This window comes from Thermobia domestica, chromosome 14, assembly GCF_964235325.1.
Source record: "Thermobia domestica chromosome 14, izTheDome1.hap1.1, whole genome shotgun sequence".
Classification (NCBI taxonomy): Eukaryota; Metazoa; Arthropoda; class Insecta; order Zygentoma; family Lepismatidae; genus Thermobia; species Thermobia domestica.
Window position 1 is genome coordinate 180,270,326 of NC_137467.1, and position 24,861 is coordinate 180,295,186.

The 24,861-nt window shown below is 35.7% G+C and overlaps 1 protein-coding gene across 1 annotated transcript in view; it reads right to left on the bottom strand.

Moving 5' to 3' along the window:
* Positions 1 to 11,872: 11,872 nt before the first annotated feature.
* Positions 11,873 to 24,861, bottom strand: part of LOC145670494 (nose resistant to fluoxetine protein 6-like) — a 61,178-nt gene continuing 48,189 nt past the window's right edge. The window contains exons 12-13 of the mRNA XM_081739221.1: positions 17,619 to 17,727; positions 11,873 to 14,650 (exon numbers count right to left, since the gene is read on the bottom strand). Of these exons, the coding sequence (XP_081595347.1) occupies positions 14,523 to 14,650; positions 17,619 to 17,727 (237 nt within the window). The 3' untranslated portion in view covers positions 11,873 to 14,522. The remainder of the gene's footprint in view (positions 14,651 to 17,618; positions 17,728 to 24,861) is intronic.

Below are 24,861 nucleotides of genomic sequence, written 5' to 3' on the forward strand. Positions count from 1 at the left end.
TCTGCACTGTAAACACAATTACGAGACATGTTTTTGCTCAGTACAGTCATACAACGATGATAATAATAATAATAATTTATTTATTTATTATGAGAAATTGCGACCACAGCCGAAGCCATAATGGTCATATATACAATTATATACAATAATAATAATAATAATAATAATAATAATAATAATAATAATAATAATAATAATAATAATAATAGCACACACTAATCCAATTTCTGACCATGATCAGGTCAGGAATGGCAAACTCGCAGACATTTCAATATAAACTAAACCGTGACGGTTTTTTTTTTTTTTTTTTTTTTTTGTCAGCGATGAAGTGCGAGCAATTATTTCGAGAGAGGTTCGAAGCATTTCTGGGGGTCCAAATACAATTTGAGGCTAAATTATATTAAAATTTGTAAAATTGCATCCGAAAATAAAATAAATTTACAAAAAAGTCGGAATTTCAGGGGGTCATGAACCGCAGAAACAACCCGCTGCGTACGTACCTGAGAATAGCAATGAAACTTACCGTCAAACAATGGAAGTTTATTGAAATAAGTGGACAGCTCCTGTTGCCATGGATCCTTAATTTGCCCAACAGAGCGCATCCGGTAATAACGTATTTCTTTGAAACTCAAACCAATCTTCAGAAACTAATTTCATATTCGTTACCAGCACCCAAAAAATAGTAAGAAATGGTTACTTTTAACTCCGAAGCATTTTCACTACTGATAAGTGTTATTTAATGAACAATATCCTTACAATTTCAGCTAAGTTTCTTTTCCTTCATCAAGCATTTTATGCATTCAAAATGTGTGTGATGAAGGGAAATAAACGTTGCCGAAACTGTAACTATATTATTTATTAAATGAATCGTTTGGTCACAATTTGTCTTTAATTTTATACAAACCATTGTAATGGCATTATGATGACTACATTTATTGAAAATCCAATTATCTGATTGAGTTTGACACTCATCAATGTATTTTGTTTTAAAATAAAGTTCATTCGAAATATTTTTTTCATATTTATAATAAATAAACTATATCCTAGTAATAATTCATATTGGTCATCGAGATATTTTGAACATGTATTACCAGGTTCGTCTTACTTGCGTTACTACTGGCATATCATCATCATAGGTATTCTGCCTTTATTGGCAGGTCACTTGCCGCAGCTGAGAAGCTTCCATGCTGCACGGTCCTCCGCTAACCTTTTCGTCTTCGCGTATGATCTTTCTGTTTTAATATCATCCATTAATTGTAGTCTCCTTCGCCCCCTCCCTCTCTTTCCCGCCACCATACCCTCTAGGACGTCCCTCATGATACAATCTCTTCTTAGGCAATGTCCCAACCAGTTTCTCTTCCTCTTCCTAATAATATCTAAAAGTATTCTTTTCTCACCCACCATTTCTAACACTCTCTCATTCGTTTTCCGCTCGACCCAACTAATTCTTTCCATTCTTCTCCACACCCACATTTCGAAGACTTCCAGTCGATTTTCGTCACCTTTACGTAATGTCCATGTTTCCGCCCCATACAGTACAACACTCCACACGAAGCATTTTATGAGTCTTTTTCTCAACTCTTTGTTCAAGGTCCCACAAAACAGAATTTTCTTTCTTTTAAAGGCTTCTTTCGCCATTCCTATCCTTGCTTTTATTTCACGTTCGCATTTCATGTCATTACTAAGAATACTACCCAGGTATCGAAAACTATTCACTTGTTCTATTTTCTCCTCTCCTACTTTTATATTTGACACAGACCCCTTCGTTCCAATCACCATGGCTTTTGTCTTTCTAACATTTATTTTCATCCCATATTCTTCAAAATCCTTTCTCATTTTTTCTAACATTTTATTGATTTTCTTTTCAGATTCTGCAACAAGCGCCATATCGTCTGTGCAAATCTTATACATCTAATCATTCTACCTCCTACCGAAATGCCATCATCATCATGTAGGCTCTTTTTCACTATCTCTTCTACATAAATATTAAATAGTGTTGGCGAGAGGCAGCATCCTTGTCGAACTCCCCTTCCAATTGCTGGCATATAGGCCTCCAGAATTTCGCTATTTATGGATTTGATGATAATATAAGTGTTTTTAGTTTGAAACACTGACTTTCTGAGCAGCCCTGGGAAACATAATAGTATGTCACATCTTCTAACTTTCAATTAAAGCGACAAAAGGGTTCCACATTCTCTTGCAATTCAATGCAGTGACATACATCAAACAGACTTCCGCTCCGATCTGCAGGTACATTTCGGAACTTAACTACCAACATATTGTTAAGTGGTTCGGTCGCAAATTATTCCAACTAATGACTCAATTTCACCGGAAATGGCGATTACAATTATGTTCGCCCGAGTGATTCAATTGTGCTATTTTAAATTTTTTGATTAACATACATAAAGTACGGAACAAAAATGAACGACTAGAGCCGTTAGTTTTAATGGTGTTTTTTTTTCGTTTATTTCTTCCATGTACTTTCCTTCAAATATGTAATAACCTGAAGTAGCTCTATTTAAAACGAAAATACAATCTAGTTTTGGTAATATTTTAGAAATGTCAATGGAGCACCCCTTTCCATATTCGTATTATAAACAATTTCAGTATTTATCTGTTAGTTTAAAATTTAGAAAGTAGTTTCAAAATACAATTTTCCCCTGATCACATAGGATGAACTATTTATTTTCAAACGTCCCTGTATCTTTCAAACTAACACATAAAAACACTTATGCACTGAGAAAAATCCGTTCTGCGGACAGCAGTATATTGTACAAATATACGGTATCCTCTTGCTTATTACAGAAATCAGCGTGGAGCATACGTTACCCGTATGCTACATAGATTCTGCCCTTAGATGTTACATCATATCGTTGCAGGATGTCAGCTATATGTTATATACGTCCATTTGTATGTGAGATCCTGACCGCCTATATTGTTTCATACGGAAAGTACGTATAGATGGAACACTTATACAGAAAGTATTATAAAACATGCGTTTTCAGTTATACGTCTGCTGTACGTTAAGTCCAAAAACTACAGGAATTGCGCATGTAACCTATCTTTTTAAGTACGCCACCTACATTTTTTCTCAGTGTGTTTAGTACGATGTGAATATCGGCAGAGGGAAATTATTTTAGGTACTCTTCTTTACTTACAGGTACAGATTAACTTAAACATAAAATTCCGTCTTAAGCACCTGTTATACGTATACTGAAAAATTATTTGTTATATACAAGGTGTTTCAAAACAACACCGACAACGTTTGGAAGGTGATTCCTAATACCAAGATAAGACAAAAAGTATAGACCAACCTGGGTGCACAAATGCTTACTTTCGGAGTTATACGCTGCCGCAAACATGAAAAAATGAACTTTGAAGCTCCATAGTTCCAAAACTATAGGTCCTACCGTGTTCGGGTCAAGACTTCACTTAGTATCTAGTATATGGCCCAACCAAATATCCAAGTTTCAGAATCTTGTGGTATTTCCACAACAATTTTTATAGGAGTAATTGGTGAGTACTTCAGATTATACGCCAGTAGCCAAACTGCCTCTACAAAAATTGTTACGGAAGTACCGCAGGATTCTGAAACATGTATTTTTGGATAGTGCCCATATTAGTTCCTAAGTGAAGTCTTCACCCGATTATGGTAGGTCCCATAGTTTTAGAGCTATGGAAATTTAAAGTTAATTTTTTAATGTTTTCAGCAGCCTATAACTCCGAAAGGAAGCATTTGTGCACCCAGGTTGGTCAATACTTTTTGTCTTATTTTGGTGTCACGAATCACCTACAAAACGTTATCGGTGTTGTTTTGAAACATCTTATAGTTTTGCCCACTTTCGAAATTCTTTGTAATTACATTTTATCACATGAAATCTCGTTGGGTCAATGTTCACATTTTTGTTTTTGCAGAGAATAATGTTTTCTTAAAAACTACATTTCATGATTATAAACTCCAGACAGTCCCGCTAAACCATGTTAAAATCTAATGGTCAGAAATCAGAACGAACTGATTCCTAGTTTTTAGGTTTAATAATCAGATTTCTCTAGTTGCAAAAGTTGAAAGATTAGTCACCATAGAGGCTGAATTTTATACTTTTGTGTTAATTTGGAACTTTTTCTATAGTAGATAATCCGAGGTCGTCCAAGGTTCCAAGCTCAATAACTCTATATGTAATTTTTGGTTTCTTTCCAAATTTGTTAGACTTAAATTTAGAGGTGGAGCTATATCTTAGACTCCATCAAACATAATTAATACCTTCACTAAAATTTGACATCAGAAAACGTGACACGGAATTTTAACTTTCCTTTCTTTTTTCCTGATGTTTGACAATGTGATCAAAACGTCACGAAAGTGCAATTTTTGATTGTTTTTAGAATTGGTCTATTATTCTAGAAGTGGTCAGATACTATAGACTTCTATATACTGTACAGATTACAGATTACTGTACAGATTACAGATTACAAATTACTGTACAGATTACAGATTACAGATTACTGGGTACAGTACTGTACAGCTTTTCTGTTTATTTCGGAGTGTAAATTTAAGATTTTGACAAATTCTTGATCAGGCAGTAAAATTTGAAAATGATTCTTCTGAAGTTTGAAAATGGCTCTCCTAAATTTTGGGAATGATTATTCTAATTTTCGACCATAACTTCTAAAATGTACAGGTGGACCACAAGACAAAAGTGGACGATATTCGACTTTAGTATTCAGTGTATTCACCGCGTTGTTGAATGTAGGCATCCACACGAACAGATAATCGATCGTAGAGGTGGCGCATGTCATCTTGTTTGATCGCGTTTCACATCTGCTGCACCTGTAAGATCAGATCGACGATGGTCGTTGCTCGTTGAGGATGGGTTCGGAGGCGTCATCCAATCATGTCCCACACATGTTCTATTGGAGACAAATCTGTGGATTTTGCCGGCCAAGGTAACACGTTAACATCTTGAAGAGCACGTAGAGTTGCAGCTGTGGTATGAGGACAAGCATTATATTGTTGAAACAGGCCATCTTCCATAGCGTTCATGAACGGGAGAACAAAGGGTCTGATCACCATTGTAATGTAGACGTGCGCTGCCACGGTGTTAAAAATAATCACTAGTGGGGTCTTGTGGTCATAAGAAATCCCTCCCCATACCATAATGCCCGATCTCGGACCGGTGTGATGATGACTAATGCAGCTTGGTAACAAACTTACATCAGACCACCTGACTCGTGTACGTCCATCACTGGTACCCAGGCAGAAACGGCTCTCGTCCGTGAATACCGCAGAATTCCATTTTGCCTTCCAATGGACTCTCTCGCGACACCACTGTAGATGGTTATGATGGTGTGTAAGCGGTAAACACTTCACAGTACGTCTAGAACGGAGCCCACATTCCAGTAGACGATTTACAACAGTTCTTGTACTGACGCCAGATCTCACTGCAGTTCGAATTTCGGATTCACACACCCTCCGATCCGCCAGGGCCATCGTGGAGATATACCGATCTTTTCTTTTTCCAGTGGACCGGGAAGGCCTGGAACCCAGTCTTCTGGTAGTAGTGACTTCCCGGAACCATCGCTGCCAACAGTTGTATACCATGGAGACAACGCTATCACAAGGCCCCATTCGAACTGCGTTAATTGACGATATAAAGTTCGTTCTCGTCTTCGAGGCATTCTGTACACTCTTTGCACACATTACCGTAGACTGGACAATGACACTACTGCTTCTCACCAGCGTAGCACGAGTATGATGGCTCAACCCATTCTGCATTTACATGGCAGTACACGCGCGTATTTCGAGTTTTGACCTTGTAACTGGTGTCACTGGAATAAAACATAAAAGTTGATATTCTGTGTAAGTTGCATTCACCTAGCTTAACTCCTTCTTGATGTTTAGTTTTCCATTTCCGTCAGTGTAGTTGGTGAAGCAGAAGAAGAATTGTGAAATATGGTTTGAGACTATTACGTAAAGTATTTGATTTGTAAAGTGTTTTAAATACAGGGGATAGACAAAAAGATCTAAAAACTCTTCATATAGGACACGTAAGTTTGGCTCTTCACTGTACAACACGTTTTGCGGTTGCCGATCATTTTTTGTTTTCAATATGTCATGTGGACCTTCCTCTTCTGTCAGCAGTAACCAGTTCACTTGTGAGTGTCGAGGTGTGAAAGTGGTGCGGTAAAATGGGCGAGCTGACAGATTTCCAAAGAGGCATGATCGTTGGTGCCAGTCTGGTTGGAGCTTCAGTGGCAACAGTGGCGAACATTATTGGGGTATCGAAAGGCACTGTGTCCAATGTCACGAGGACATACACCATTCATGGGCAAACGACGTCTGCAAAGCACAACAGTGGTCGAAAATAATCCTGTCAGATAGGAACGGGAGGGCATTAAAGCGGATTGTAGCAGCTAAAAAGAAGACAAATGCAATGAAAATTACCTCTGAACTCAATTCCGGCCTACAGAACCCGGTTTCATCGAAAACAGTGCGACGGGAACTTCATAAACTGAAAATTCATTGCAAGGCCACTATCGCCAAACCCCTGGTCAGAGCAGTAAATGCCAAGAGGTGTATCCAGTGGTGCAAGGATCACAAGGCGTGTACTCATGAGCAGTGGAAAGACGTAATGTGGTCCGATGAATCGATCTTCACCTTGTTTGCAACAACCGGTCGTGTTTAGGTATGGAAAACACCGTCGCAGGCCCGTCGACTGTCTGCTCCCAACTGTAAAGCATAGGGGTGGTTCTGTTAAAGTATGGACAGTGGTATCGTGGTTTTCTGCAGATCCCATCATAGCCCTGCATGGAATGATGAATGCTAAGGCGTATGAGGCCATTTTTGGGGACCGGGTTCTACCCATGGCCCAAGCATTGTTCCCTGATGGTGATGGTATCTACAACGATTATTTGGCACCCTGTCATGCTGCAAAAACGGTGAAACCATGGTTTAAGGAGCATGGCCAGAAGCTACCACACCTCTCCTGGGTCCCACAGTCACCAGATCTGAACATCATTGAGCCATTGTGGTCTGAGTTAGAAAGGCGTGTTCGGTCTCATTACCTTCCACCAGCTTCTCTTACGGAACTGGAGCATGTTTTGGAGGAACATTGGTACAAAATTCCATACACCACGATTCAGGAGCTGTATACGTCGATTCCACGTCGGATCCAAGGAAAAGGAGGTTCCACACCATACTAGGAATGATTTTCACACTTTTGCAAACGTTTTACATTTTTTTGTCAAACCCCTGTATATTCCGCTATTAACACAATACTTTAATGTATAGCTGAAACTGATTTTTTGTCGCCGCTTTAGTCTTTTTTAAGCCTTAATTGGTGACATGAGGTCCCAAGGACACCGAACACCTGTTTTTCTTCTCCCTCTAACAATTAACCTTGAATACGTACCACTCCCAGTACCTTTTTCGCTCGCAATTGGCTACAAGTAGCTGTAGAGTTCGGATGTCTAAGCGTCACTGTTAAGTTTCCTTACAGTTAGTGCAGTCCCATGGAACAAACGTCACTAAGTGTGTTAATATTTTGTTCCAGAGCATTGTTCATGAGTTGAGTTGATTTTGAGTTTTAACGTCCCTTTCAGCAGCGAGGCTATGTAAAACGAAACCTACTGATCAACGTGGGATCCGAACCATATGAGCCCCCGCCGGGAATCAAACCCGGGTCTCCCACGCCAAAGGCGCGTACGCTAACCGCTTAGCCATGAAGGATCTTGCCAGTGTTCAAATTTTTTGCATTTTGAAAACTTTATAATCACCTTTTTCGTTCAATATATTTGACAAACCTGGTCCATCTAGTTTGAACGTGTATGATCCTGAATTTACAGAAATAAGTTAATTACCTGTTACATGTTTCCTGTCAGAAAGTGAAAGTGAAGCACTGAGAAGTAAGGTAGAACAAACCTTTGCAAAATTGGCGAAACTAATATATACTTCAAAAATTTCACAAATTTGTAAATGTCTTGCCTTCAATTGACAACAATTTTGAGGAGTTCGTTTATTATAATTTGCATATCAGTGTCAGTGTAGCCATATATGTAGCTATCTATATTAACATTAGAAAACTTATACTAGACTGGTTTGAGCATATTATATCCATGCACATTGCTATATTTCTTTATTATATCTATGGTGCATTATGTCCTATAGCTACAATGTATATTTAAAACAAATTTGTCTTCAAAAGTAATTGTGCTCCTTTTAAAATTTATAATAAGGGGTCCTAGGGACCTCACGTCACTAACTATGCATAAAAAAATTCACAACACTAGTCGAGGGTTAATATACACATTTTTTTTTTAAGTTGATGCTTGAAGTTTTGTTTTCAGGTGGTTTCCACAAAAACTCACTCTTTGTTTTCCTCTTTGGCTATAAAAAGTAAAAGCTTGGGATTTTTAGGATCGCCCACAATTACGTTCTCATGACTTAACATCGAAAGATTTATAAGGAATAGGATATGTACACTCATGTCCAAAATGATTGTCGCATATTTATAACGTCTTCTTGTAAGAATATAATTTGATAATGAATTTGCAGGGTACTTTTAATACTGATACTATGTGTATAATAGGAAAATGCATATTTGTGGTAAATTTCATAGGAAAAGAATTATAAATATGAAAATTGAATGAGTAAAACAAAATGTTTGTAAATGGAGAAGAAAGTTCTATTTTTGTTTTATTCTTTTTATTTACTACTCTTTTGACATGAAATTTGCCGCATACATGTCTTTGCCGCTTATACACATGCTAACATTATAAGAAATAGCGGACGAATTCGTTATCAAATTATATTCCTACAGCAACATATTTATAGACATGCGACAATAATTTTGGACATGAGTGTACCTCTAAGGTTGAGCACTTTAAGCATTGAGCATAGGCGATCTCACTTGAGCTGCAATCGTTTAACGTGAAATTTGTTATGTAGTTGATTTGATGTAGGAAGGCAGATTTCGTTTCAGTAAATGCTTATATAGGCGGACGTGGAACAAAATCTTTTCATTTAGCGCGTCCTTTATTATACAACATAAGACCTTTTATTTCTGGCGTTTATATCGGACACCTTATTTTCTTTCTTTCCTTCTTTCTTTCTTTAATTTTTTTAGCTTTCTAGTTGTATGATATTTCCTCGTATTACTTAAATTACGTTTAGTGTATGTTTCAATGACGAATATTGAATAGACAAAAACGACCTTACATTGTATAGTACACGATGTTTAATGGTGAAAGGAAAAATCGGTTCCAATCGTTTATTGTTGTGAATATGTTATGATGAATCACTATCTTCTATTTTGTATTCAATAATATTGTCAAGTCCAAACGAATTTATAGCTCTTTTTAAGGATATTGAGTTCATATACAATATACAGTCCACATACAAACGGTATCGTCTTATACTGGTTGTTTCCTTTGCGAGGCATAAACTTTATATTATATTATATTATTATTATTATTATTATTATTATTATTATTATTATTATTATTATTATTATTATTATTATTATTATTATATTTATTATTATTATTGAGCAGACTTGTATGCTCAATAAACTAGGTTGTAGACAGAAATAAGTAGTTTCGAAATCAAAATTACGAAATACTTGAAACATTTCTCTTTTGCTCAAGGCGTAAACATACGACGCTTATAGCTTCACTTCAAGTGTATATACACATGGTTTTCCTAGAAATAACGCGTCATATATTTTTCTGATGCCACTAGCCATCGTAGAGCTTTCCAGGCAGATGCGGTGTGTAGTACAGTGCATTAGAAACACAGTGCACTGACCAGCAATTAGCTCTGAGCTCTCCGACCATCAAGACATGTAATAGAATGAAGCCATGTTTGGCAGTCGCAGTGGTGGATTAATTCCTGAGCAGTGATAAGCTATCAAATTTTACGTCTAACTCGGAAAGACCCCGGCGACACTTCTCGAATGATTCAAAAGGCGTTCGGTGGTGACTTTTTCGCCAATTCCCAGTCGAATATGTGGCACAACATGTTCACACAAGGCCGAAAGAACATCAGCACTGCAGTCCGCTCGACACGCCCTTCAACGCCGCAAGGTGACAACAGTGGGGCCGAGTGTACGAGTTACTGAATTCTGATCGAACTATAATGTTCGATTGGTAGGTGGCACACTCAGCGTTTCGAAAACGAACAGGAAACAATCAACTGGCGACTTGAGAAGAATTTGCAGTGTTGTGAAGAATGTAATAACAAATTATGAAACATGAATCTTTGAGTATGATCCTGCGTGAATCTTTGAATATGACCCTAAATTAGTTGGTGAGTACTTCATATTATATGCCCGTAGCAAAACTCCCTCTATAATAATTCTTGCGTGAGTACCTTAGGATTCTGAAACATGTATTTTTGAATAGGTCACATATTAGTTTCTAAGTGAAGTCTTGACCCGACTACGATAGATTCCATAGTATTGGAGCTATAGACCTTTAAAGTTCATTTTTTTTCATATTTACAGTACCCTTTAACTCCGAAAAAAAGCATTTGTACACTCAGATTGGTCTTTACTTTTTGTCTTATCGTAGTGTCAGGAATTGTCGGTGTTGTTTTCAAACACCCTGTATATAAGTTTGAGTTGAATAGCATTGTGTCTCTTTGTTTTCTCAGGGTATTTCTGTTTCTCCCACGTTCTCATTTAACCAAATCTCCCATCATAATTCTTAATCTAACGGGTATAAACGTGAGACTTAAATAGGCCTATTTGATTTCATTTCATGTTTAAATAGCATTTTTAAATCACATATGCTCCATATTCTTCGACAATGATTTTTTCTCCTTTTCCAGGAAACACAATAATTCCGTCTCTAAAAACTTCTGTGGTTTCTGCTCAAGTAACTGTGACGTGTGGTTTTCATAGACTTCTATTCAAACTTGGTTAACCATTCTGAGAATCCTCCAGGAACCGAAACAAATTATATTGTGATATTGCCAAATATAGAACCTATGGAGTATGCATTAAAACACCCCAACCAAGTTATGTCAATTACTGACGGGTTATTCAAACGTATGCCTTTTCCGTCATTAACGTGGTATATGACATTATTTCTGTTCAAGAATTTTAACCACTTCTTTTGAATCTCTACTTGCACGCTCTTGCTAGATGTCAACAATACAGATCTGAATCTTATATCTACCAGAGGCTGTAGCTCGTGATGGACGATACCCTTCCGATCCCACCAAACTAATGTAATCTTATTCGGTGTCAATTTGGATTTACCACAAAATACAAGGCTTTCCCTTGCTTCAACCACAATCTTTTTTGCAAATAGTTGTACTATGTTATCCACGTTTCAACACACATAACCAACTCTTTCAGAAATGATTTCAGTTCGTTGCGTTTCAGTAAGGATTCGAGGATAGAAATTTCATCTGGTAAACGTATTTTTCCTACAGCAACTCATATATCCGGAGATTTGTAACACTAGCGCCATATCCTGTGCAAAATGGAGATACTTTCTAGAGGAACTTGTATTTGCAATCTACATTTGAGATATTATTATATTAATCGTATTTTAGTAATCTTTCGATCAGTTTAGACTTTTGATTCCTTCTCCAGAAGAATTACAATCACAAGTCTCGCTTACTTTAAGGTAATTATTTACAATTCAATAAATGTTTGTAGCCTAACAAACGCTCTACGAAGAATTTGTTCTTTACTTATGAATTTTTTTATTGTTCATTTGTGTTTTTCAACAAAACGGTTTATTTTAATCGTTTAGGAGCAAGTACGGGAAATGAAATAGAATATAAAAGATATGTTAATAGTAGAAAATAACTTTATTTACAGCAAGTGTATGAAGTATGATAGAATGACAACATGAAATGCAATGAAGTAACATGAATTACAGTATGAATTTGGTGAATGTTACAAAATGATAATTACAGCATAAAGAAAACTAGATACTCACTAAAGAAATCGTATCTCCGTTCTATGAAATGTATAACGTGTTTAATGAGAAATTAAAGTTACCGAATTAAATAATTTAGAATACTAAAAATACATCAATACAATTACTCTTCAATTTGGTAGATATCTCAGAAATATCTAACATGCCTTTTCTGGTAACGTTTCGCTTCAAATAGCGTGTTTAACTATTAGTTTCAATCAATGAACCTTTTTTGTTTTTTTTTATGCTTTTTGTTTATTTGTTAAACATACCTTTTTGCTTACTTATAAATAAACTAATGATTGGATGAAGTCAGCTCTTTTGCAATAACATGTTAAAGTTATAACGAGTATTCAGGAAGCATTCTTCTTTTTCTTATCGGTTCACCGTCTTTCAATTGGTATGACATAACTAGTCACTAATCCCTATTTTCAAACAATTACAATTTCTTAATATCTTCCATAATTTCCTACAAAATATTTGTCTCCTCTCTACACTGCAAAAAATAAAGAAACTACTTCTAGAGATAATAGTTTCTTATGCAGGACAATTTACACATTACCGATAATCTTTGAACACCTCCATGTTACATATATTCACCCTTTTTAGATACTGTGTTGTCCATATTATGTTCCAGATGTATTTGCAAAATGTGCCATCACTTGGGTTTCAAAATATTTGCTGAGAAAATGTGTTTTTAATATGTCTTATTACATACTTTTGTTTGAGAGTTAACGCTTTTGGACACGCGAAGCACATTTTGTAAACACTATTTCGTCAATTTTCCTCTCAACATTTGTACTAAAAGTGGTTCAGTGTTTTATTTTTTACAGCGTAAATAGTTTAACACTTTTCCTTTTCTCTTACCCTCTGAACCTAATGGCACGACTCCTCCAGGTTTCGTAATATATCCAATTACTCTATCTCTTCTCTGTGAAATAGTCCATAGAATGCTCCTGTTTTATCATTCCATTTCGAACCTTATTTGCTCACCTATTTTTTTTACTTTATTCTATAGCATATATGGAATCCTTCCATTCTCCGTCTTTGCTTTTGTTTCAAAGTCTGTGTCTCACACCCATATGACACTCTCTCCATACATATGCTTTCATCAGAGCTTTCTTCAGATCGATGGTTCCCGATAGAGTTTTCCGTTTTCCTTCTAATGTGTTTTTTTTTTCTGCTGAATAATTTTTGATTTTACATCTTGGTTGCATCCAATCATCTGTTATTTTACTTCATAAATAACATAATTCCAGCATCTCACCTTCAAGTTGTTTTATCTTAGCTCCATTCTATCCTTATGGCTAAACAAAAAATACAGGTTGTACAATGCATTCATACAGGCACACAGTCGGACCCTATACAAGGGCAATGCAATACGTTCTGATTATCACTGTTACTTCCATCAGATCATACATTGCATGATTATTCCATCCTACTGTCGGTTGACCTAAACGTATATATTATAATAGTTTTCATTAACTCTAATTATGCTTTTTTTCACATACAATGGTTTGCATAACTGACTTTGGGGTACGTAGTGTTATTAATTCTTTTTATGAGTACATAAATTCAGTCTGTGCTATATAATGAATCTATCGTAGTTATATTGCTAAATTCGCAGACTGCAACATTGTTAGAAAAATTTAATGTTTCTTAAGGATTGATGGTTCCATTATCTACGCTTGAAAGAAACTTATGGCTGTTGGATATATTACGAATCAGAATTATGAACTTTTCTTACTAGCACAATAAATGTGAACACAATGTTATATTAACGTTCGAATATAGCAGGGACCTACCCTTGCAGGAGATCTACTGTGTCCAGACCTAACTCAACATAGAATTGAACACTGTTTTAATACATCTATAGTCCTTAAGCAGAGAAATGATTGATGTAGGATGAACATTTGATCTTACACTTTATCTGTACTCTTCTTATAAAAATAATCTTCCTTTTCTTTTTGAATATATACATGGAAATACTCTACAATTACTTATTGGCTTTTCGAGTGCAGAAAATATCCGTTCAATTCTACATAGACCTAGTGGTTTATAGTAGTGGAACTCCCCCCACCCTCACCCGAAACCTGGAATGTAGTATCATATTCTTTAAATTTTAAATAATTAATATAAATATTTGTTAATAAGATTCATGAGAATATGAATTATTATTTGTTAAGAAGAATGTGACATTTACTTTTGTACTTCAAAATAGTGTCATCATAAGATGAATCCAACGTTATTATTTCTGGTATTTACACACATAGTTCACAATAAGGATTGAAGTTATAAAAATGAAGTACGTTTGTAGTCCCATGTATATGACAACTACACTTGATAGTCCATGTTGCTTATATCTCTACACTGTGACAGACTCATAACACAAGTGATTCTTACAAGAAACAATTAAAGTAATACTTACATGAAACTTTTAACATAAAATGAATGAGTTTGTTTTATAGACAGTAATGTTATGCAAAAGATAGTTTTTTTCGTTTTAGAATTACTTTAAAATGAAACACATTTAATGATAACGGAAATATATACGTATAACAAATTCATGTGAGCTATTGACAGTAATTAGAGTAATATCACACCAAACCTTGCTTCATGTTATCACCAACAAAACCTTCGTTTCCGCTTCCTTCTAATGTAGAGTTTGAATTCTGATTCCTTGTCAGGTCAGAAGGTGGTGTAGATGGTTTATTTGCTGGCCTGCCTGCAATAAACATAATAATAATAATAATAATAATAATAATAATAATAATAATAATAATAATAATAATAATAATAATAATAATAATAATAATAATAACTTAGGTACTTTTATACGATTATACTTTTCATAAGCGTGAGATTGTGATGGTCATTTTTCAGAAAGAAAATACTTAATTTTCATTCTAACTAAGACTACACACAATTTGATCTTCAAAATGTTAATATTCCTTCCGTTTTATAATATCGTATTTTTGATTTTCATTTACCGTGAATGTGCTGTTAATAATTACTCTGAAGTAGTTTGTCACAGTGATGCCAACCGTTGGAAAAATCCCGTTTTGTGCAATTTTATTTTTGACAATTCTTCTAATAGGGGTAAAAAGAATTTTCTTAGAAATTAGTAGCATATATGAGATGTTTCAAATATTTCCTTCATAGACACCAGCAAAACTCTCTATGGGCGGGTACTAGAGTACTGACTCTTCCATAAATGTAAAATTAGTGCAAATTATTAGATTTTGTTACAGTAAAATGCAGACTAGTATTGAAGTGATTTATACAGTGACTTTGAAATCTCAAAAAATAAGCGCGAGGGAACTTAAAAACAACTCTTTTACTTTTTAAAAAAGCTAGAAACAACCTTCTTCTAAAAACTTATATACGAAATTACTAAAGAATAAAGCCTGTCTTAACTAGTTTCGTTATGTTAACTCGAAAACTATGATACAAATGCGTGATTCAATTACTAATTTCTAATAGCAAATAAACTTGTTTTCGTCAATATTTTTCGTCAATTCTCTCTCATAATTACTTGTTCATAAGCTGTTTGATTTATATAAGTTTGAATTCATTGATATAGCTACTGAAGAAAGTAGTTTCACTTTTCATGTTTTATAAATTGTCTCCAAATGGGATTTTATAATGTTTCAGGTTGACATCACTGGTTTGTAAAAAGAACTACACCTGATTCTCATCCTCGCAGACGTTCGCTTGTAGCAATACAATGTGCAGCATCACACCAAGATATTTTCGAATCTGATTACGAATTACCGCTGAGATACAGTGCCTCTTTGAAATAAATGAGTTACTACTCATATCAACATTGTAACTTGTGTGCTATTCCATGTTTCTATACAAAATGTAGCATGTCTATACTACGTATTCAAACCGATGGTAATATACCATTTTTTTAAAAATATAGAAAGTAACTTACTTTATCCGAAGTGCTGTAATTGAAAATTTATTGTAGTATAAATATTGACATCGTACTGTTATAGGAAAGTTATGAAGTTTCATGAATTAGAATATAGAAATGCATTCAATTTGTCACTGGTACATTCGAATTTTTTGTCGTATTTTATAATTACTCATAAGCCGTTAACTCAGAAATTATTATGATTAAAAAGCTATTACTAGTATTAAAAATATATTCTTCAGACTAAGAAGGGGTGATTTCACCCTTCCATTACGATTTAATATTGGATTTAGTATCTTTTTGTTTACCGATCATTTAAAAATATGATATATGCTTCATAAGCATTAGCCTTTAATATGAGTGTGGCCATACTGAACTATTCCATAGTACTCTAAACTGCTACGCTGGGAATATATCATAAATATGTTTAAAATTAAACTGAGAAAGTGGTCCTATAAATATACATTTTTTATATTTTCACCTGGACTTATCTGTTAGAAATTTGCAATAGAACATTTAAATCTATTATGAAGGAAACTGATTTTATTCTTTACTATAAACCTGACATACTAAAAATAATATAAAATTTACTATTTTTTTTGGTTGCTTACTGGTAAGTGAAAGCAGATAATGAAACGCAACTTACCACAATCATAGATAATGTTATTCTACAACAGTGAATATGAATCTCAAGAATTTTTAGTGTTGCTATCCATAGATATTACAGTGTTGCAAGAATAACAATTCCCCCAAAATCTAAGTTTAGACAGAGACTAGAGGATTGAACTCAATTGCATTTGATTACTTATCACGTTCTTTTGATATCCTCTGAACTATTTTTAAATAACATTATTATTTAATTTTAATAATTGTATGTTAAAACTATTTTGCTTATTACAAACTAAATATAATTATTCTTTAAAAAGTAGTTCATAGGATTCCAAGACATGATACCTAATCAAATGCAGTTGAGTTCATTCCTCTAGTCTCTGCCTTAACTTAGATTTTGGGGGAATTGTTATTTTGGCAACACAGTAATTTCTATGGATGGCAACAGCGTATGCGCCTTTGGCATGTTAGACCTGGGTTAGATTTCAGGCGGAGCTCATGTGGTTTGGATTCCACGTTAATCAGTAGGTCCACGTCTCATATAGCCTCGATGCTGAACGGGACGTTAAACTCAAAACTCAATTCAACTCAGTTCTATGCATGGCAACGCTGAAAATTCTTCAGGTTTATATTTTTTGCTGTAGAATAACATTATCTATGACTGTGGTAAGTTGCATTTCATTATCTCCTTTCACTAACGAAAAACAAGCAGAAGAAAAATGGTAAATTTTGTATTATTTTTAGAATGTCAGGCTAACTCAATTCATATATCCACTATTAAATTCGAGTAACTGCATTAACACAATATTTCTGTTGTTATTAACTGTTTTCAATCATTAACTCCTAGTTATTAAAAAAACGTTTTAAATTCATACTACGTTAAAACAAAAAGATACCATATTAAAGCTGTTGAAAAATGTACAATCAATCCTGGCTTCTTAACTTTCATTAAAATACGACGAACAATAAATAAAGATATTATTTACTAAGGTTTTAAAGGAATGTAATTTTATAACCAATGATAATAAATGATAAATTCTTAAAATAGCATTTCAAGTCATATTTTGGGAGATGTTACGAGCCGTTGGTGTTACTGTTGGCAGACTTGGAGGGGGCAAGATTAAACAAATTTAACGAAAAGCATTTGTAATACATAATGTCTTACCTTTCCTAAAAATCTCCTTTTCAATAATAAGAATTGGAGATTCAAATGCTAAAGTCCAAATTGTTGCAAGTAACATGGCAAGAACTAAAGTTCCCAGATATTGCACCACCTGAAACAAATAATGACATTGTCACTATAGACAGCAATAATTACCTCATACATGAATAGCAAAAGAATTATCAAAACAAAAACATGTAACTTCTGTCTATCGCACCTCGATCTCAGGAATTCAAATATTCTAATAATGTTGTCAATACAAATATGTTTTTAACGGGCATAGACCGAGAAACTAGGGGGCGTCATTTCAGGAGGGCACAGGGGCATTTGCCTCTTCTTGAGTTTAAGATACATTTACAGTCAATAGTATAATAAAACACTAATGAAGGTCTTAAAACTTTGTAAATCGAGAATTCTGCCCCCACCATCGCCATGAAAGCCTGAAATTACGATGCTTCAAGAAACTAATTACTAGTTTTTGAATTTTCATGATTCTGCAATTTTTTGAACTATCAGAAAACAAAAAAAATAGGAATAATCCAGAGAAATGGATCAAAAGATTGCGATCTAGGCCAAGAATTTTAGGAATGATCCAAAAAATGCATCAGAAGATTGCGATCTTGACCGATAATAGTTTTTTGGATTAGTTGCCACAAAAGTTTCGAACGGCCCTTAAGTCAGTTAGCGTTTTTGTATTTTCTACGGAATCAGCAGACCGTACTGAGTTAAGTGATGTTTTTGTGTTTGGCTACGTTATATGTAGTTTTCCAGATATAAGGCTTACAAGAAAATGTTTGCCAGAAATATATTGGATCTTTCGATCCAAACAGACATTCTCTTTATGATATACTTTTCTTTCATTAAAATATGAGTGATTTCGAATTGTTGTTACATTTTTCTTCAGTTTTAGAATCATTTTCTATAAATAAACGTGCATCTTTCATCTTTTTGGTAAGTATTTTTGGTACTTGTTTATTATTTTAGCTGTCTATTTTCTAAACGTTTAATAAAAGAAATTAGAAAATAAACAGGATACAATATTTTGTAAGTTCACGAAAGAAAGGAACATATTCAGTTTTCCTCTTCTCAAATTTTCAATTGTTGAGCTCCTTTCTCGTTAGTCCGTTCGCTTCTAGTGTGGAGATATTTTTAGATTATTTGTGAGCTAAAGTAACGATTAGCGCAGACAGTTTTCTATAGCGTATACTTTTGTTATTTTAACTGCTCAGAGTTAAAGTACAATTTTTGGTGGTAGAGTATTATTATCATATTTAACCACAGACAACTTTGTTCTGTATGGTAAGGTCTGTGATACAAAATTTGCAACTCAGAAAATGTGCAACATAATGTGAAGTAAAGTGAACAATGCGCAATTACGTACATTTTCTTTATAGAAAAGGAAAAGTCACTTCTAAATTACGCGATGAGTTTTTCAGTATTAAGGAAGAACTCCATGGAAAAGATTTCGGAAACATGTGATGAAATGTAAGGAAACAAAACATGGATATCAGAGTTGAATTTAGAAGGTAAAAAACTGGGGGGCCAACCAGAATCCAGAATATGATAAGTGCACCATGAGTTTACTATTAATTTTAAAAAATATATAGTTAATAGCTTCAATTATCTTTGTCAGTCAAACAACTGGGAGACTAGGGATCACGGGCCCCAGCTAGATCCGCCTTTGGTGGGTGTCGATGGTTGCACGGTCGCAATATTATGATCATATTGGTGTAGTGCAATGTAGTTATAGAAAAATGTTCTAAATCCATCTTAATATCTTTTTTCACTCCTAAAACTCAATGTAGGTTTGTTATTGACTTCAAATTACACTTTAAAGCATTTTGAACATATTTTAGAACATTTTAAAAAGATTTTAATATAAAAAATACATTGTTTCATGCTGTATTATCTGCAAATTCATAATGTAATAAAGTCCTAATTCTACTTTTCGCCACTTATCATGGTTCTCAAGTATAGTGACTAGCAAAAAAGTCCTTACTCCGTTATGGAGATGTCAATGTATGTATATTGGTATGATGACCTTTTTAATTTTTCTCAAAAAATTTCGTGTAGCACAAATGAATGATTTTTTTTATATTCATGACTAAATGTATTGAAATATTGGAAAAGGACAAGCAAAAACCACTTTGAAATGTTATGTAGTCCAGTTTAGCATTATATATAATTACGTATGTTAACCATGTTTATGTGTTACTTGTGACAACCGACTTATCATTATTATTATTATTATTATTATTATTATTATTATTATTATTATTATTATTATTATTATTATTATTATTATTATTGATTACAAGCTGACCCTTTCTGGTAATAATCTGGTAACGAGGTGAGTTTAATAGATACCAAAAGTGGAAGTTAGATTGAAATATACAAAGAGTTTATTATAAAGAGATCTTTGTATTATTTGGTGAGCTAAATTGCACTCTTGTGTGCATCGTATTTAAACTCCTGTTGGCAAAAATTAATCAAATTTAATGAAAACAAAATAAGTGTAAGATATATTTGCATAAACGTTGCTACTTCCTCTAAGCTCAAATTTTAAAAAAATAAATAAATAAATACTTTCGCGGCTAGAACTTCAATTCTTTACATTGTTAGATAATTCTTGCAGTTTCTCTTTAGTTCCCTATTAATGTAAAAAGTATGTTATAAATAGAGCAGAATATATGGCACGTTCTTTCTACAAGAGAATCAAACTTAGTTTTCGTTCTTTTAGATGTATTTCCTCTTCAAGATCTCTAAGTGAGGTTTCTCGCACAGTTTTAAAGATATATGTATTTATATTGTAAATAACTCTTATAAGGTAAGAGCAGTGTTGGGCAAATTTCAATTGAATTAACAATTAACAATTAATCTGTAAATTTAATTGTTAATTGTAATTGACAATTGAAGAAAGTAATGGTTAATTGTTAATTGCAGTTGGCCATTAATAATGGAGAATCAATTGCAATTAATCAATTGATTGAAAGTAATTGCAGTGGAAAGTAATTGCAATTGAATTCAGTCATTCAACTGCAATTGAAATCAATTGGCAATTAATTCAATTGCAATTGATTTCCACAGCAATTACTTTCAATTGATTGATCAATTGCAATTGATTTTCACTGATTAATTTTCAACACTGTAGTTCAGAGAGGGCGTGGGACAATAAAAACTTTAGCCACGACCAATTGACTCACCACCCATCGTGACCCATGACCCACCGTGACCCACTCTGACCCACAATCCACCATGAACCACTCTCACCCACTGTGACCCACAGACCCACCAAAACCTATTGTCATCAACTCTGACCCATGATTCACGCCCTCTTCTCTACTGACTAAAGAGTTTAAACTTGTAATAAAACAAGCCTATGAAATTATCACTCATCAGAGTTTGAATTTCTACGATCAATCGCTCAAGCACCGCTCTATTACAATAACGGCGGATCTGACCTTTCTAATATAAATAAAATAAAGAGTTTCTTTGCGTCTGTCTGTCTATCTTTGTGTGGCCTGTGGACCAGATGAGTGGACCGAATCTTTTCAAAATTTGGTCACGGGTAGCTTGGTCTAGGCCCCAGATCAAGACGGAGAGCTTAATTTTCAAATTTCGAACTAAGGGGGTCTCAGGGGGACGTTTTCCGGGAACAGCCTAGGGACCAGACAAGTTGACCGAGAGTAACCAAATTGTGGTCACGGGTACCTTGGTCCAGGTCCCACACCAAGGAAAGGCGTTTTTGACAAAATTCGAACCAGGGGGTATCAGGGGGGCGTTTACCGAGGCATGTAAAAGTAGTAGAAAATGACCGATATTAGTGTCGATTTCATAGTTTTCGCGGTCGCTGAGATCAATGGTGAAACTCCAATCGCATTAGCTTCCAAATTCACCCTATTCGGCTGCCGGCCGGGATCAACGGGGAGGGGGGAGGAATACCGAAACGTAAAAGTAATCCAAAATGACCGATATTAGTGTCAAATCCATAGTTTTCACGGTCGCTGAGATCAATGGTGACACTACCATTAGTGGTGACTTTCAAATTTTTCCACCGTTGTATGCAGGCCTTAGGTCACCAGAGGGGGGAATTCCGAGACATGTAAAAATAATCGAAAATGACCGATATTAATGTCAAATTCATAGTTTTCGGGGTCGCTGAGCTCAATGCTGAAACTCAAGACCGCGTTTACTTTCACATTTAGCTCCCATTAGCTAAGGAGCGGAGGCATTAAAGGAGATCAAGAGACATGTAAAAATAATCCTTAATGACTGATAGTGTCAAATCCGTAGTTTTCGGGGTCGCTGAGATCAATGGTGATACTTTCATTAGCGATTATTTTCAAATTTAGCCACCATTGTATGCTGGCCGGGAGTACCCGGGGGTGGAGAATTGCGAGACATGTAAAAATAATGGAAAATGACCGATATTAGTGTCAAATCCATAGTTTTCGCTGTCGCTGAGATGAATGGTGATACTTCTACAGGCGTTGACTTCTAAATGCAGCCCCCATCGGCTGCGGGCCAAAGGCGTTGTTTTTTGAAAATTGGAACCAGAGGATCATAGGGGCTTTTACCGGGATATGTAAAAAGTAGTAGAAAATGGCAGATGTTAGTGTCACATTCATAGTTTTCGCGGTATCGGCTGGGGGCCAGAGGAGATTTTTTTCACAATTTGAACCAAGGGGGTCTGAGGGGGCGCTCACCGGGACATGTAAAAGTAGTAGAAAATGACCAATATTTGTGTCGAATACATATTTATCGGGGTTGCTCAGACGTATAGTGACACCCCCGATAGTGTTTACGTTCAAATTCAGTCCCCATCGGCCTTCCCAATGAAAACACATGTACGTTGTTGGATATATATTCACACAAAATATATCCAATTTTAGAAATGTTTCTTAATTGTTCTCCCGTTGTTCAGTTTGTTTACATTGATATTTTATCTTATCCGTGCGAAGAACAGGCATAACAGCTAGTGCGAAATGGTAAAGTGTTTGTCATGGACCAAATTACAATGAATTCAATTATATAGGCAGTGGCGTATTTACGATTTTGTTTCGGGAGGGGCTTTGCTAACTTTCGGGGGGGAGCTTTGCCTGGAAATGTGAAAATTCTGCGAGATATTTCATTTACTTTACTATACTAAGTAAGATTTCGGGGGGGGGGGCTTAAGCCCGGAATCCACCCCCCTAAATACGACACTGTATATAGGTAATTATTATAATTATCATTGATAATTATTTCCTTGCCACCGTTTTCTAAGACTATTTCCACTTTTTATGAATCAATGGTAGTGGGTCAAAATGGGCATTCAATGTGGGAAGAAAAATGACCCACTGTCCCACCAGTATCCCACAGTCGCTTTTTTCGCATTGTTTAGTGCATGTTTTGTACCGTTTCTGCGCATATTTTCACGTTTTGTACGCCACCGAAAGTGGGTCAAAGAGGACCTACAAATATGGCAGAAAAAGACATATTCATCCCACATTCAAGGACCATTTTGACCCAGTTCCACTGATGCACAAAGTAACACAAATCATGCATAAAAAATGTGAAGGAAACGACATCGACATTCGATGGTGACGGAACAGCATTAAGTTATTCCACTATACAGGTAGGCCATTTTGACCCATTTTTCTTGTCGCACAAAATTGGAAATAGGAGCACAAAACGGTACAAAACAGGCACTGTACGATGTGAAAGAAACAACCTCCAAATTCGATAGTGACGGAACAATGGCTCTTTTTCCTCACACCTTGATGGACCATTTTGACGCATTTCTGGTGATGCTCAAAACGTAAAACTAGGCGAACAGAACGGTACAAAATACACACTAAACGATGTGAAGGAATCGTCCTCCAAATTCGTTGGTGGCGGGACAGCATTAACTTGTTTCGTTATATTCATAGTTCCATTTTGACCCACTTCCGGTGACGCACAAAACGTACAAAACAGGCACTAAACGATGCGAAAGAAACGACCCCGGAATTTGATAGTGGCGGAACAGTGAGCCATTTAACTCCCACTTTAAAGGCCCGTTTAACTCACCTCGGGTGATGCAGAAGACGAGAAATATTTTTTTTTTTTTAAAAAAAAGGTACTAAGCGCTGCGAAAGAAACGATCTAGAAATTCGATACTGTCGGAACAGTAGGTCATTTTCGTCACACCTTGGAGGCTAATCTTGACACACATCTGGTAACGCACAAAACGTGGAAATGGGGCACAAAATGGCACAAAACAGGCATTAGTCAATGCGAAAGATGGACCTCGAAATTCGGTAGTGGTGGAGCAGTGAGTCATTTAACTCCCACTTTGAAGGCCTGTTTAACTCACTTCCGGTGGCTCACAAGACGAGGAAGTAGGCACAGAAAACTTTTTAAAAAAATAGTCACTAAACGATGCGAAAGAAACGACCTAGAAATTCGATAGTGGCGGAACAGTGGGTCATTTTCGTCACACTTTGGAGGCCCATTTTAACTCACTTCTGGTGACGCACAAAACGTGGAAACAAGAGCACGAAACGGCACGAAACCTTCACTAGTCGATGCGAAAAGAAGGACCTCGAAATTCGGTAGTGGCGGAGCAGTGGGTCATTTTCGTCCCACCTTCGAGGCCCACTTTGACCCTGTTCCAGTGAAGCACCAAACGTCGAAATAGGCGCACAAAAGGTACGCGATGAGCAACTAACGACCTCGAAATTCGATAGTGGCGGAACTGAAAATGAAATCAAATCTTTAAGTTTTACGTCCCACGCTTATGCCGGTTAGGATAAAGGAGACGGTGATGATGAGAGATGAGTGAAATGGTGGAAATGAAGAAAGTGGGAGGAAACGGGAGAACCGCGAAAAAACCCACGAACACGGTGTTTGTCCACCACAACGTCCACACGGCGCGAGCTGGGATCGAACCAGGGCTCTACCACTGAGCCACGGCGCCCCCAGTGGCGGAACTCTTGGTCATTTTCGTCTCATCTTGGAAGCTCATTTTGACCCACTTCCGGTGACGCACAAAACGTGGAAAAAGGGGCACGAAACGGCACGAAAATTCACTAGTCGATGCGAAAGGAAGGACCTCGAAATTCGGTAGTGGCGGAGCAGTGGGTCATTTTCGTCGTACCTTCGAGGCCCATTTTGACCCTCTTCCAGTGACGCACAAAACGTAGAAATAGGCGCACAAAAGGGTACGCGATGTGAAATTAACGACCTCGAAATTCGTTAATGACGGAACAGTGATTCATTTTCG